This window comes from Crocuta crocuta, unplaced genomic scaffold (genome assembly GCF_008692635.1).
Source record: "Crocuta crocuta isolate KB4526 unplaced genomic scaffold, BGI_CrCroc_1.0 scaffold10, whole genome shotgun sequence".
NCBI classification, from domain to species: domain Eukaryota; kingdom Metazoa; phylum Chordata; class Mammalia; order Carnivora; family Hyaenidae; genus Crocuta; species Crocuta crocuta.
The window spans coordinates 7925580-7942042 of NW_027527551.1; the positions used below are offsets into that span (position 1 = coordinate 7925580).

General features: G+C 34.7%; 1 protein-coding gene across 1 annotated transcript in view; it reads left to right on the forward strand.

Annotated features, from left to right (window-relative positions):
- Positions 1-16463, forward strand: part of HIF1A (hypoxia inducible factor 1 subunit alpha) — a 42952-nt gene that overhangs the window by 13358 nt on the left and 13131 nt on the right. Inside the window, exons 5-9 of the mRNA XM_077769173.1 lie at positions 7363-7553; positions 7935-8080; positions 8164-8248; positions 11676-11788; positions 12641-12843. Coding sequence (XP_077625299.1) covers positions 7363-7553; positions 7935-8080; positions 8164-8248; positions 11676-11788; positions 12641-12843 — 738 coding nt within the window. The remainder of the gene's footprint in view (positions 1-7362; positions 7554-7934; positions 8081-8163; positions 8249-11675; positions 11789-12640; positions 12844-16463) is intronic.

The window sequence follows — 16463 nt, forward strand, 5'->3', positions numbered from 1 at the left end:
TGACTAAGAAATATTTGTTGAATAAATGAATTATATTCTCTAACATGAATATCCTAATGGTTCATTTTTAAGTTTATTGATTAGAACTCAGAAGACATTTTTTCCTGGAGAAAATAATTATAAATAATAGCTGTCTGAAAATGTAATTTATATTTAATTTGATATATCAAATTTTTTTGCTGTTTTTTCCATTAAGTAGAGGTATATATTTTTATTAAATATTATCTTTTTGCAGCAATTACCAGGTAGAAAATAGAAGAATAAATCTTACTAAATGTAAGAACACTCTAAATAATAAATACGCCTGTCTAAGGGTAATCTCCCCTTGAAAAAAGTTTATAGGATTAGAAACCAACTTATTGAAAATTTTCATGCATGATGAAAATTACAACACTTTCTTGAAAAAGATTTTAGAAAACAGTCAAGTTTTGTGTTGCCAGCTGGGCTAGGAAGACATAATTATAAAGGCATTGATTTGATTTGTTAACAGCATTAACTACAACTTTGCATTTACCTGACCACATCAGTTTAGGAATAAAAGTATATAGTATAGATCAAAGTGATAAGGGAAATAATCCTAAACCTTTAGCCTCTTTTTTTTTTTTTTTTTTTTTTTTNGGCTAGGAAGACATAATTATAAAGGCATTGATTTGATTTGTTAACAGCATTAACTACAACTTTGCATTTACCTGACCACATCAGTTTAGGAATAAAAGTATATAGTATAGATCAAAGTGATAAGGGAAATAATCCTAAACCTTTAGCCTCTTTTTTTTTTTTTTTTTTTTTTTGATAAATTGCTATTCTAGTTTCTTTACCTCTAAATCTCTTCTCTGGTGGTATCACATGCTCTCTCTCAAAAAGATATAAAAAATATCTCTTTGGTGATATAGTATTGGTGCCATTCACTGTTAAACTGCTAGGTGATTTTTTTTTTTAATCCATAGCTTTTTTAATTCTAATTTACATCTAGTGTACCTACTAGATGCTCACTAGATACTTACACTTGAAAGTGCATATTCAGATAGTCACAGTAAATCCAAATAGTATGCTTTGTTCATAGTACTAACATTATTATGCTGTTTAATTATGATCATAATCTGTAGGATTACAGGAGCACTGATGAAGCACAAATTCAGGGATCCTAGAAAGAATGTTAAAGGGGTAGTCAGCCTTCCATGGGCTGAAGTCCATCAAAGTCAAATAGGTTAGGGCTAAAGACTAAAGCCAAGTAGAATTTACGCACATCTCTACTAAGAATACAAAGAGAAAGATGAATGAGGCAGTTTTCCTGCCTCCAGGAAGCTTTGAGGATTGTCAGAGAAGATACATACAGTTAACCCTTCAACAGTGCAGGTGGTTAGGGGCATTAACGCCCTGCACAGTTGAAAATCCACGTATATGTAACTTTTGACTCCCCCCAGAATGTAACTACTAGTTGCCTTTACCCCAAAACTTGACTAATAAGCTACTGTTGACTGGAAGCCTTACCAATAACTATTAACACATTTTTTGTATGTTTTATATACTGTATTCTTATAATAAAGCAAACTAGAGAAAATGGTATTAAAATCATAAAGAAGAGAAAATAACATTTATAGTACTGTATCAAAAAAGTTCTGTGTATAAGTAGACCCACACATTTCAGATCTGTGTTGTTCAGAGGTCATGTATATATAGCAAAATAACCAGAGCAGTGAGATTTAGGGGAGAAGAACAAGTTTTGGAAGACAAAGTAGAGAAAAAACAATGCTGGGTGGAATCTTCAAAGTTTCTCACATATATTTACTAAGCCACATATTAAGAGTACCTCAGGCCGAAAGAGACTGAGCCAGAAAGGAATGAAATATTATGTTTTTGAGTAACTGCAATGTAGCCAAAGGATATAGGAAATAATGAGGATGAAGAGACGGACAGGGAACTACTAGCTAAGGGAGAGTTTCTTTAGAAAATAGATTTTGTTGGGGTGCCTGAGTGGCTTAGTCGATTAAGCATCTGACTTCAGCTCAGGTCATGATCTTGCAGTTTGTGGGTTCGAGCCCCACATCTGGCTCTGCGCTGACAGCTCAGAGGCTGGAACTGCTTCAGATTCTGTGTCTGCCTCTCTCTCTCTCTCTCTCTCTCTCTCTCTCTCTCTGCCCCTCCCTGCTTGTGCATGTGAGCATGGAGGAGCTCTCGCTCTCCCTCTCGCTTTCTTTCAAAAAAAGAAAGAATGAAAGAAAATAGATTTTGTCTTGTGTACATTTGATGGAATTTTAAGCGGGGCATAATATGAGATTTCTTATTGTGGAATGATAATTGTGGTAGATATGTGAGGGCAAAATTAAAACACAGTGTTAGTGAAATAGTTCAGTCCGTGGTTCCCAGATCTAACTGTGTATCATATGTATCTGGTTATTTTTATAAACCCAGAATTTTGGGCCCTGCTTCAGATCTACTGAATCAGAATTTACAAAGGCAGAGCCCAGAGGTTTGAAATGTTGAATGTCCTAAATAATTATGATGCACCTAGGCCAGCGTTTGAAAACAGAGCATTAGGTAACTATTTCTATAGTAGGCTGTTTAAGCTCCATGAGGGCTGTTCTGCTTATCACTATATTCCTTATAACTGGCACAGTGCATGGTAAACGCTCAATAAATGTTTATGTAACAAATATTTCTTGAATGAATGAAGTTGTTCTAAGGTTCAGAAAGTCCATTTCCCATCTTGTGTTTTGGTTCTCTATAGAGTTGTTATAATGAACTGAGCTAATATGTGGAAGTGTTTAACATAGTGCCTGACACACATTAAGTGCTCAATAAATGTTAAAGTCTGGTGGGATTGTATGAGATAGATTGAATTACTATCCTCTGATTCTCTCCCCTTAGTGGTTGGCAGTATTCATTAAAGGTTGTATTGCTTTGCAGAGCTAGTGGACAGTAAAGCCCAGAGCATCGCCATTGTAGGTGCTTTTGAATTAGGATTTTGGATTTATAAGCAGATACCAGGAAAGAGCCTGGCCATTAATCCTTTTGAATGGCTTAGAGTCAACTTCTAAATTCCAGAGCCAACTCCTCTACATCACCTTTCTGTCTTGGGAGATGTGAAGTAAACAAATTTTGAACTTTATAATGCCTGGATATATATATACTTATCTTAGTAATTAGAATGAATTTCTGAGACCTAGCATAGTCTATATTAACAGTATAGTTTTTAGAGCCAGATTGCTTGAGTTTGAATAAGGCTCTGCCACTTACTAACTCTGTAAACTTGGGTAAGTTATTTAACCAGGTTCTCTATGTGTAACATAGTGATGATAATAAAAGTTAAGTTAATTGATGAGAAATGTTTACAGTACCACTGTGTACATAGTAAGCACCTCATATAGGAGTTTGGATTTAAAGCTGCAGGCCAAAATGCCAACTGAAGAGCATGAACATTTCCTTGGAATTTCTTCTGGCCTGAGATTTTAAGAAGTGTAGGGCACCTACAGTTCACCTATTGGCAAAAATTAAAAAGATAAAAACGACCCAAAATATATATTACAGCAGAGTGCATGGAGAAATAGATAAACACATTAATGAATTGGTAAAGACAAAAATGTGTATAGACCTTTTTGGAAAGGTAAATTTAAATGCCACATCCTTTAGATCATGGAATTTCACTTCAGAAGTTTTGTTCTGTAGAAACACAGACATAGGAAGTGGAAAACAACAGCTTGTACCTTCAAAGCCAAAAATAGTTTTTAAAGCAGCAAATAATAGAGTTAAGAGATTTTTTAAAAATGTATTAACTTTATTAGAAATAGGATAGAGTCACCTCTTAATGACTGGCTATAACTTCAGTTCTTAAAGTCACATGTATTTACAATCAGGAATGTTAACAGCTTTTCCTATATAATTAGACAACAAAGATAGATAAATTAAAATACCTGCAATTATTTTGTGTTCTTGTTAATCTAAAGAATACTAAGCATTCTCTGTAAAATGGCTATTGCCGTTCAACTTTGTATACAAGAAGCATAGTGACAGCAACTCAGTTATTTTCCTAAATATATTTTCTATACAAAATAATGTCAAGATACAATTTAGTTAGCTTTTGTCCAATACTGTATGTTTAAAAATGATAAAATAGTTAAGAGTTTGAAAACTACAGTACCATAAAGATCAAGCTATTTTGCTATTTTATTCAGATGTTAGTCCTAGGACTGTCATAGAAATGGGTAAGCAAATTATTGAAAAGATAGAATTTTTACTGTACTCTTAACTGATTTCTACCATGATTAGCAGATGTGAAATAGCACTTTATGCAAGCATGTCAGTGCAGAACTTTACTTGATCTGTACTTAATTAAAAATAACAAAGATGGAATTGATAATTTAGAGAAATACAGTGACCTTATTTCTTCCGGTCTATAAAAACTTTTATTGTACAATGTAAGCAGTAAGTAAATAAATAGTACAGGATTCATCTCTGTGGGACCCAGATGCTGTGGTTTGCCTGAAATAATTTCTTGCCAGTACTTTAATTCTGTGGGGTATGACCTCATAAAAAGAGCCTTCCTCTAAGTAGACAAGAAGCTGGGCACTTGATGTTGAAACTCATAAGAACTTTGTTAGTTATTGCTTTAAGCTAAGAAATATTTTAAGAGCCCCCATAGTCACATGTGAAGAACATCAGATAAATTTCTATATTAAATCTTTATTATAGGTCTCCTGATTGCTTTATGTCTAGATAGATTATGTAATATAGGACACATGGATTTTCATCACCTTCATCTAATTTAGGTTTGTCAACTCTTGAAGTATCCTGTTACTTAAGAAAAGAAGCCTAGTAAGTCTGATGAAAGTTGCTGATAAAATTTTGATTGCCTGGGCTAATTGTGACATTTGAACTAATATTTGGGTTTATCATGAGATCATTGGTCCTCAACACTTTTTTTTTGCTGGTTTTACTTGAACCAGATAGTCAACTGATTCCCACTACCATCCCTTCCTCTCACCTGCCAATTCAGAGAGGAAAGAGGAAAGTTAGATGCTAGAGCTAGGCAGGACACACTGGATCTCTCCCACACCCCTAGGAACTTCGGTATGTGTATAAAATGGAGTTTGAAAACTTTGATTATTATACATTTCTAAGTTCAAATTTAAAACATTCACTTAAAGTTAATGAAAACAATGAGGCAATTGTAATGCACATAAAAAATAAAGTTGCAGACTGTTGACATTATTGCATTTTCATGGTAACCTCAGAGTCTAATTTATTTTCATGTTTTTTAAAAATTATACAGGGGTGCCTGGGTGGCTCAGTCGGTTAAGCATCGGACATCGGCTCAGGTCAAGATCTCACAGTCTGGGTTCGAGCCCTGCGTCAGGCTCTGTGCTGACAGCTGAGAGCCTGGAGCCTGCTTCAGATTCTGTCTCCTTCTCTCTCTGCCCCTCCCCTGCTTACTCTCTGTCTCTCTCTTAAAATAAAATAAAAACTTAAAAAAAAAAATCATACAGCATTGGAATGCCTGGGCGGTTTAGTGTCTTGATCTTGACTCTTGATTTTGGTTCAGGTCATGATCTTGTGATACATGAAGTTCGAGCCTGAGTCCTGCATTAGGCTGCCAGGCTGCACATGGACAGTGCAGAGCCTGCTTGGGATTCTCTTTCTTCCTGTCTTTCTGCCCCTCCCCCCTCAAAAATAAATAAACTTAAAAAAATTATATGGCATTAAGAAAATCTTGATTCATATAGATTACTAGTTATAAATAATAGTTTTTAATAGCTTACCTTAAATCTCAAAATAACTCAAATTGATCTAGATGCTTGAATCGAAAAATTTGTATCAAAGTTCAGTTACATTCTAACAACAGCAAATATTCACATTCCTTATTGCATAAAAGTCAGATATGCACACAAATTTAAGTGCTAAAACTAGATTACCACTATTGCACAATACAACTGTTATTCAACATAATAGGAGCATGTACTGAGAACCCTGCCTGTGTTTTTTTGAGAATGTTGCTTCTATTATTGAACTTTGCAGTTTGCAGATCATTTGGAGGGAGGAGAGATTTGAGGTAGATACAATTATCTGCTTCTTTCATAGGATATAAGGAGGATTAAGTGAAATAATACTGGCAAAGTCCTTAGCATACTGCTAAGTGCTCAATAAATGGTAATGGCTGTTTTCAACATTTAATAAATAATTGACTTAACAGAATTAGGTTGAAAGTTATAGGAGCACATTTGAGGTAGAAGCAACATTTTTCCTTAAGATAAAACACTGGAAGAGCAAAGACTTTGGAGTGAAAAAATGCCTGTGTTCAAATCCTGTCTGGTGATGGCTGTTTTTAGCCTACTGTATAACCTCATTTGTAAAAAGGGATAATATTTAACCTATTTACAAGTTTTGAGATAACTAGGCACCTGGTACAGGTTATCATTTGGCACACAGTAGGTTTTAATGAACAACAGCTCTTAAAGAAACTAAGGACAGAACCAGGTTTAGCCTTGTTTACCTCCAGCTGGGTCAGGATGAATTGATGTTGCTAATCAGTTAAGCAAAGGAAGATAAATGTCTCTGCTTGGTGTAATTTAGGAAAATCTTTCTGACTGACTTTAATCTTGGAAGAGTTTCCTAAAGATATATCCTTGTTTTGACACCGTTATTAATCTCTATTAACCTGTTCTTTTCAATTCTTAGTACTGTGTCACATCTTTCTTCTTCTACACTCCTGCCTTTATTTGGTACTTGTGCCAGTGATAGAAAAGGGGCTGCTAAGGGAATAAGCAACCTGAAAATGGTAACTTCCTATTGCTGCTAATAGAGATTTCTATAGCTTACAGTCAGTATTGCTCATGTGGTAAGGGTAGAAATTGGGAAAATATTGGAGTCAAAAGAAACAAGTTAAAAATCAGTTTGTAGCTGTTACTGTTGCCTACTTAACAACTCCTGTTTTCAAGTTAATATGTACAGCTTTAGTTTCTTTAGATTTAGTGGTGCTTTCTTTATGTTGAGACTACTTCTGAATGGCTATGAGGTGTAGCCTTAGATACACAGACTACTTTTAAGATTTTGGCTAAAACATAATATCCCCTCTCATTTGATATGCCAGGAAGGAAATACCTGTTTCAGACAGGTTTAAAGCTCCATCTTGGACTTCTTGTGAGAGTTCCATACGTCTTCAGTAATCCAGAAATTTGTATAGCTACATTCTTACTTTATGTGTTCATGTATGTAATAATAGACCAATCTCTATATAATTTAATTACATGGCACCTTCACATTGTTCTATGGAAAGCAGGAAAATGTAAAATTAGTTTTATCCAAGCAAAAAGCAAGCTAATTTATGTAAATTTTCTTTTTCTCTCTTCCTCCTTTTTTGTTAAATAGGATAAGTTCTGAACGTCGAAAAGAAAAGTCTAGAGATGCAGCGAGATCTCGGCGAAGTAAAGAGTCTGAAGTTTTCTATGAGCTTGCTCATCAGTTACCACTTCCCCATAATGTGAGCTCACATCTTGATAAGGCTTCTGTTATGAGGCTCACCATCAGCTATTTGCGTGTGAGGAAACTTCTGGATGCTGGTGAGTTGTTTTACAAGGGCGTAATAAGCCTAAAAATTAGAAATGAGAAGTAATTAGAAGGTGTCCTTTATTCTCTGTCCTTTAATGCGATTTTCATTACCTGCTTTTAAAGTTTCAGTAAGGAATTTTCAAGATACTGGCCTTTTCCCCCCTCTTTCTCTTCTGCCCCACCTTCCTACCAGTCTTTCTTTTAATAACATGACCCTTCTTTTCAATGGTTTGTTTGCCATGTTACTTTAAAAGTAATCATTAAAAGCAACTGGCAAGTCTAATTTTAGTTTTTAAATAAAGTATCTGGGGAAAACTTTATAAAAATATCTAAATATTGCTGTCATTTAAGTAGAACATTCAACTTATTTTCCTTGTCTTGTGCCCTTTTAGGTGATTTAGATATTGAAGATGAAATGAAGGCACAGATGAATTGCTTTTATTTGAAAGCCCTGGATGGTTTTGTTATGGTTCTCACAGATGATGGTGATATGATCTACATTTCTGATAATGTGAACAAATACATGGGATTGACTCAGGTTAAATACCCATATATTAAGAGCCCTTCTAAATGTTTTTATGATTTTATGATAGAGATCTAATTTTTTAAATGTTCTTACAGTTTGAACTAACTGGACACAGTGTGTTTGATTTTACTCATCCATGTGACCATGAAGAAATGAGAGAAATGCTTACACATAGAAATGGTAAGAAAAGTCTGGTGTTTGATTTAATCTGACAGGTGGTTTTACCTAATAAGATACTGTTACTAATTTAAAATGTTTGCTGTTATACTAACCTAAGGCTCAAAATATCATTTCATGTTTAATAAAATATTACTCTGTTCTTTGTTAAATCTTGGTTATTGTATTTTAGAAATTTCATAAGAATACCTTAATTTTTAAAGCTCACCTAATTGCATAAATAATTATACAGATATAATACTACATAAAACTCAAGGGACCCAAAGAGATCAGTTTATAACATACAACAACCTTTAGGCAAGGGGAAGTCATAATAAATAATAAGATTTTAGATAGTTGTTATACTTGACGTATAACAGTTTGTGTTCAAGCTTTCTAAAAGACCAGGATAAAGAAAAGAGAAAGTTCACCAGATTTTTCAAAAGTCTAATAACTGCTTACTTGACTTCAGGATGTTCACAATAATTTGAGACTATGTAAGTAATATTACAAAGTATTATATTATTTGCCCCCACATTAGTAGCAGTAAAAAAGACCCAGTAAGACCTCTTAACTCTTAGGATTGAGATTTTTTTTTTAGTGTTTATGTATTTTGAGAGAGAGAGAGAGTCATTATTTTGAGAAAGAGAGAGACAGAGCAGGAGCTGACGAGGGACCAAGAGAGAGACAGAATCCCAAGTAGGCTTCACGTTGTCAGCACAGAGCCCTATGAGGGGCTCGATTTCATGAATCCCGAGATCGTGACATGAGCCACAATCAAGAGTTAGATGCTTAGCTGACTGAGCCACCATGTGCCCCTAGGATTGAATTGTTCAAAATAAGTCTTCTAAGATTTTTGGAAAATACCTCTTGAATTACAAAAGCTTAATAATTAAAACCTCTTTACACTTGTGCCTTCTTAAGAAGCCACAAAGTATACTGATAAATTATAAAATTACCACAATGAAAAATTGTTATTATGCTCTGTAGTTGTCCTTTGCTGCTCTCTAATTAAGAGTATAAGTTTGTTTGCTTCTGTATTACTATTTGAATATTTTTATGGTTTTCTTTTTCATCTGATTTCATTTTTGATAATAGTTAACCTCTATTGAGAGATTACTCTGTGCCAGAACACTCTTCTCTGCATATTATATGCGTTAACACCCTGTGAAGTTACTGTTACTATTTCTACTTTACTGAGGAAACTAAGACACAGAATTATTTGGAAACTTACCCAAGATTACTTGGTTAGTAAATGGTAGAGTGTAGGTTAAATTCTGGTAGTTGGGCTCATTAATACTTTGGAGATGTTTCATGTTCACCAACTCTTACTACATTCTGTGGCCACTTTTGACCTTTTCAGTAGGAATCCCCTCCTGTTTTTTAATTTCATACTTTGTATGAAATTTCATACTTTGTGTTCACTGTGAACTTGGGAAAGCAAATATATAATTTTTAGAATTCTGTATGAAGGAAGAGTAAATACACTTCACATAGGCACCAGTTGTCGATTAGTTTAGTATAGGACTTCTAGTGTTTACAGACTTTGAGGTTCGTATTGGATGCCCAGTGCCTCCCTTGGGCTAGACTAAGGATAGATATTAGGAAATTTTGATTTGGTATTGATGCTAATGCATTATTCTAAATCAAATGTATTCCACATAATACAGTTTAAATATGTTTTTGAATAAAAAAAATTTTTTAAGACAAATGGTTTTTAAAACACATCTTTTTGAAAATCCTAATGTAATCAATGTTTAATGTTTTGGGAAACAGAAATGCACTTTTCACTTTTAGAGAAGAGGGGTTTGCTGCAGTGCATCACATATTAATGATATGCTGAGAACCAGTGGTGTATTTATACAACATAGTTCTATTATTTTTTCCACTTAAATTCTAAAATGACTTAGAGTTCATTAAATTATTATAAAATGATTTGTTTTTAGAGATCTGAAAATTTAGTTCTTTTAAAATGTTTTTTTTTTTTCCATTAGGAAAATGATAGTACCTTGGTTTTTAAATTAATCTTCCCGTCCCAATTCAAAGGCTTTGGGTTTCCAAAGGTCAGTACAATTCAAGCTTAGATTACGAAGGACTGAAAATCCTCAAAGATTTTACAAGTAGATCTCTGCTGGCACCATAACCACAACACAGCTGTGTACCACCACTGAGTCCAGTATGGTTCTTGTGGCATCTTTTTAAAATCCATTCCCAAACGCTGCAAGGGAGGGCAAATTTAAACCTTAATTTGACTCAGCCCAAATAATTGTATCAGCACCAAGATTGCCCCTTTGCCTAATTCCAATACTATGGAACTAGAACTCTTCTAGAAGAGTCCAGCGTTTCTAGCTAAGTAAGACTAAATTTAAACTATCTTACTTCTTTTATATTATTTACTAGCCTTAAAATCCCCAGGTCCTTTTTTTTCCTTTAATTTCCCTCCTCCTCACTTATTTCCATCAGTTTTCAAGTTTTTTCTAGTTTTTTATGTGTCATTTGTTACCCTTCTTTTCGCTTCTCTTACTGTTCAGCCCCTGATTACCATCATTATATTTTAATTCTAATACATCATATATATTGCTTCTAGATTAATGTAACATAAGTTCCTGACTGTGCTTCCCCTCTCAGAATTTTTTAGAAGCTCCATGTTGTATATTGAAGGCCGAACTCCTAATTAGGGCATACAAGGGCCTCCGCTTATAGCCCCAATCTTTTCTTTCTAACTATCTCATTATGCTTCTGCGTGTACTTTATATTGCAGCAACCTGATCTATCTATTATTCCCTGAACATGTGTTTGTTTTTTTCCCCACCTCTGTGCTTTTCATTATTTTCCTTTTCACCATGTTTGAGTTATATAAGGCTTGGCATGGGCGTAAATATACCTAAATTTATTTCACTCTAATTTTGCTTTGAAAAGTCATTCAATATTTTGTTTTTTCCCCACTAGTAACAAAATAGAAATAATGTCATGCCCGCCTTACAGGAAGATCTGAGGAAAAATCAGATATATAAAAATGTTACCTGCTTTGAAAAGAAAGTTGCTATTTTAATTCTATAAATACATGGAATGTTTATTATAAATTGAGCTAACACATTTGGCAAAGGTTTGGAGGAGTTCGCTGAAGTTTTTTTTTGGGGGGGTGTGCTTATTATTACACTGATATAGTACACTTAATAAGGCACTCTCCTACAACATTTGTATTTCTTTGTAATTTTGCCAACTTTAATAGCTCAATGTGAAATGGTTAACTGTTATCTGCAATCAGGGAATCATTGGAATTGTGAACCCCAGTTACTCATTGGAGCGTGTTAGAGTCTTTGGTTGTGTTGGAGTATGAATCACTGTTTATGCTGAGACCTTTAACTGAATAGTACCTAGGTGCTACTCTTACTGAAACAATTTTAAATATTTAATTATGTTTTTAAATTTTATTTCCTGCTTTCATTAGGCCTTGTGAAGAAGGGTAAAGAGCAGAATACACAGCGAAGCTTTTTTCTCAGAATGAAATGTACCCTAACTAGCCGGGGGAGAACCATGAACATAAAGTCAGCAACATGGAAAGTAAGTAAAAATTATTTGTAAGTGGTGATATGCTTGATTTATAGATAAATTCATGCATCTCAACACTCATACAACTCAACACTTAAATGCTATTTAAGATACCATTAGGATTGTGAGGGAAAACTTAAAGTTGTTCGTTGGCATTTGCAGAGTTACCATCCAAAATTGTAGCAGTTTGCCAGTTTGAGGCATGAACTTATGTGAACTGTGACTCTGGTGTACCAAACTAACTTAATCAGTTGGTTTTTCCAACTACCCAGTGTTTGAATATTGATAGAACTTAAATTTTCTATTCATTCTTGTTTCATTTCTTTGCTCAGTGTTGAAATCAAAGCAAGAAATAATAAAAATAGTAAGTCAAACCGCCACTAAACTGACTAAATGAATGAAAAAATCAAACCAGATTTGCATGAAGGGAATATTTTATTTTTTATTTTTTTAATTTTAAAAAAAAATTTAAAATATTTCTTTTTGAGAGACAGAGAGAGGCTGGAGGAGGAGTAGAGTGAGGGAGCACAGGATCTGAAGTAGGCTCTGCATTGACAGCAGAGAGCCTGACATGGGGCTCGAACTCACGAACCGTGAGATTATGACTTGAGCCGAAGTCAGGCGCTCAGCCAACTGGGCCACCCAGGTGCACCTGAAGGGAATATTTTAGTGAGTAATTTATGGTGCCTGAGTCATGAATGGTGTCATGGGAAACATGGATTTCAAAGATAGGGTTAATCTACTAATGACAGTAAATTTTATCAAAGCTTACTTGCGTTGTCACACTTCAGCTATTTATCTTTGCATATTTTTTACTAGCATTTTATATTTTTTAAATAATTGCTTTGTTTTCTTTGTGTACAGGTACTTCACTGCACAGGGCATATTCATGTCTACGATACCAATAGTAACCAATCTCAGTGTGGGTATAAGAAACCACCCATGACATGCTTGGTGCTGATTTGTGAACCCATTCCTCATCCATCAAATATTGAAATTCCTTTAGATAGCAAGACTTTCCTCAGTCGTCACAGTCTGGATATGAAATTTTCTTACTGTGATGAAAGGTAAATGATATACAAACTAAACTTGAAATTTTAATTAGTCTGTAGCATTCAGAGATATATAATGCATAATTTGAGGAAGAATAGGTTACTTTTGGTTATGGACTAGAAAGAGAAGTGTTTGATCATCTCCTCACCCTACATATTGCTCATGTTTTCTATTGCCATTTGTGTTCACATTCATAACTTTTCAATTGCCAATTTGATACTTTTATTTGGATATTCTTCTGTATTAATAAACAATATTTCTGTAACTGGACTGTACCACTATTGCTCCAAGACAACAACTTTAAAAATTGCTTTTCCTTTTTACAATGCCTAGCATGGTTAGTATACCACTATAGACACACGACTCATGCAAATATTTGGAAGTCATCTTAACATTTCTTTTACCTTCATTATGTATACTCAGTTGGTCTCTAAATCTCACAGATTTGCTATTTACATATGTCTCTTGATCCATTTGTTCCTTTTCACCCTTGCTTTCCTGCCACTGAATTCTTCAGCTCATTATTAACTTTGCTTTAAATTGTTGCCATAATCTTCTAAACTGTCTCTTTGCCAACAGATTTTTGCCCTTTAATCTCTCATCTATGTTCCCAAAAAGTGGACTTCCTAACATGAAAATCAGATCTTTACACAGAAAAAACTCTGGTTTATAAAAATATTAGAGGAGGGCAGGAGATCTTTCTTTATCAAAAAAAGATGTACATTTTGAAAATCTGAAAGAAAACTAGACCTCGACAATAAAACCCAAACTTTGCTTAGCATAGCCAACAAAGATATTTATGATGTGGCCTCTGCCCACTTCTCTAAATTAATCAGGAAGAGAGGGGACCTCTTCTGATGTGACCCCCCCACCCCCATACCCTACAGCTAGAGAGTACCATGTGCTGATTTGCTGTCGTAGTGCCTTTACATATATTTTCTCATTCTGCAGTGAAGTTTTCAATTCAACACATATTCTTCAGGAGCTATCTAGATACTCCTTTGTGGAACCTTTCTTGTTTCGTCAGTATACTCTACTATTCCTGTGCATATGTCTGTCATTTTTTCTACCGTTGTAATTTATTTATTTGCTTGTCTCATTTTTTTTTAAATATTTTTTTAAATGTTTTTATTTCTGAGAGAGAGACAGCGTGAGCAGGGAGGGTCAGAGAGAGAGGGAGACACAGAATCCGAAGCAGGCTCGTTTCTCAGCTGGCTGTCAGCACAGAGCCCGACGCGGGGCTCGAACCCACGAACTGTGAGATCATGACCTGAGCCGAAGTCGGACGCTTAACCGACTGAGCCACCCAGGCGCCCCTCTTGTCTCAGTTTTTACTGAAAGACTGTATAACATAGTAGCTGAAGGTATAGATTATGTAGTCAGACTACTAAATCCTGACTTTGCTGCCTATATCCAAGTGATCTTGGGCCTATTAGTTCTTTTTGAGCATCAGTTTCTTCCATCTTTTGTAACACCTTCTTAATGTAGGGCCATCTTAAAGACTGTATGAGAGTACCCGTTTTAAGCACTTAGTCAAATATAAAGTAGATAAAAATCCTCCACTCTACTGGACAAGGAAATGTTACAGAACTCTGGCTTTAGAATAAAATAATCCTGGATTTAGTCCTGGCTTGCAGCTCTGATACTTACAGTGTGGTCTTGGTATTAAAACTTAACTCTTTCAAATTTTACGATCCTTACAATAAGGGTAATATTTCCAAAATCTCTTGTCAGAATTAAAGGAGTTTGTTGAGTGCCTTGTACACATAATGAATGCTTCACCACTGGTGACAAGCATTTTCTAGTGTTTATTGCCATTATTCATGTGGATATACGATAGAACAGAGACACCCATCCATTTTTGAGGAATTATTTTTTATCTTTCAAACTTAGTAGCAAAGTATAGAGATAACTGTGGAGAATGGAAAGTGATGGAACTAGAATGAGAATTGAGAAAGGGAGTGACATTTCTCGCAGATTGAATGAGAAAACTGGCAAGATGATCACGACAGAGGAATAAGACTGCCAGCTTAGAGATCATCCAAGTGAGGTTTTCGGTTTGACCGGGAGATTGCTGTTCTTTGGTTAGAGCTCTTTACAGGAACTCTCACATCTAAAACCCCTAAGGACTGAGACCGAGGAAAATTTTTTGCCCCATTTTGAGAAAACCTAACCTACCAAAACTTCTGGCATTCAGAATATTTCACAGATGCTTATTATTTACTATACTAATTTCTGTTTATAGTCAGTCAGCACATTTATTTGGCATCTACAATGTTCATGGCAAAGTAGAAATGAAGAGTAACAGTTCTTGTCCTCAGGACACCTATAATAAATGATTAATACGCTGCATAGTTGCTTTAGATCACAGGTTTCCTAGTCCATTAAAAACATTTTATGATCAAATTTTCTGGATCACTCCTCTTTTTGGTACAAAATATAAGCTGTACTTAAGTTAAATAAAATTGACTTTCTAAGAAAACATGCTTTTTTATATTTTAACATCTTGCATCCCTTAATGATAGATGTACCTCAACTCAGACTGAGAAGCACTGATTGAGATCTAATTAAATCAGAGCTTCTTAACACGGTAATAAAAGGCCCTTGTTAATCTGCTTACTTCTCTAGCCTCATTTCTCCTCACCTACCCCACTAACCACATGAAAGTCTTTCTCGTTTACACAATGTCAAGTATTTTCACATCTCTATCTTTGCTTCTGGTAGACCTTCTTCCTGAAATGGTTTTGCTCTCTGCTTCTCTTCTATGCTCACCTCATAAGTCTCCTATAAGAAATTATCGCTCACCCAACCATTTTTTTCTCATTGATAAGGGTGATTTCTCTGATTCCTGCAACAGATTACCATCATTACACTTACCACATTATTTCGTAAGTAGTATCGTAAGTGTTCCAGAAGATAGCTCTACATGTTGGGTTTTGACTTTGTGTTTTCATACTCGAACAGTGCCAGGCATACTTAAGCATGTAAAGATTTATTTATTTTTTTAAGTTTATTTATTTATTTTGAGAGACTGAGAATATGCAAACAGGGAGGGGCAGGGAAGAGGGAGACAGAATCCGAAGCGTGCTCTACGCGGTCAGTGCAGAGCCTGATTGTGAGGCTTGAACTCAAGAACTATGAGATCATGACCTGACCTGACGGGAATTAAGAGTCAGATCCTTAACCCAAGAGTCATGTCGGTGTCCCAGGCATATAAAGATTTAAAAAATGGAAGGGGTTTTTTTTTTAATCCCATGGGAATTTTGTTTAAAAGTAACCTATTTAAGATGAATTAAAATTATTTTTAAAGGATAATTTAAAGAAATAGGACTATTTTTTAAAAACACTAGTTTCCTTTGTAATGCTGCCACCTAGTGCAAATGTGTTTAGGGATACCCCTTTGTAAAGAAGTCTGCATTTTAGCTTTGGTTTAGTTTTTGGGGTTTTTAACAAACCTCTTTGTATTTATCTGTAATTATTGTGGAATAAACTATATGGCAGATCTTGCCTTAAAGTGTGAAAACACAAACTATTACTTTTATACATTCCTTAGAAGGATATCTTCCTTGTGTGTTTTTTGTAGTTATTTATTTGGACACAGTACATTAAGTAACTTTTGCTTACACCTAAGAAA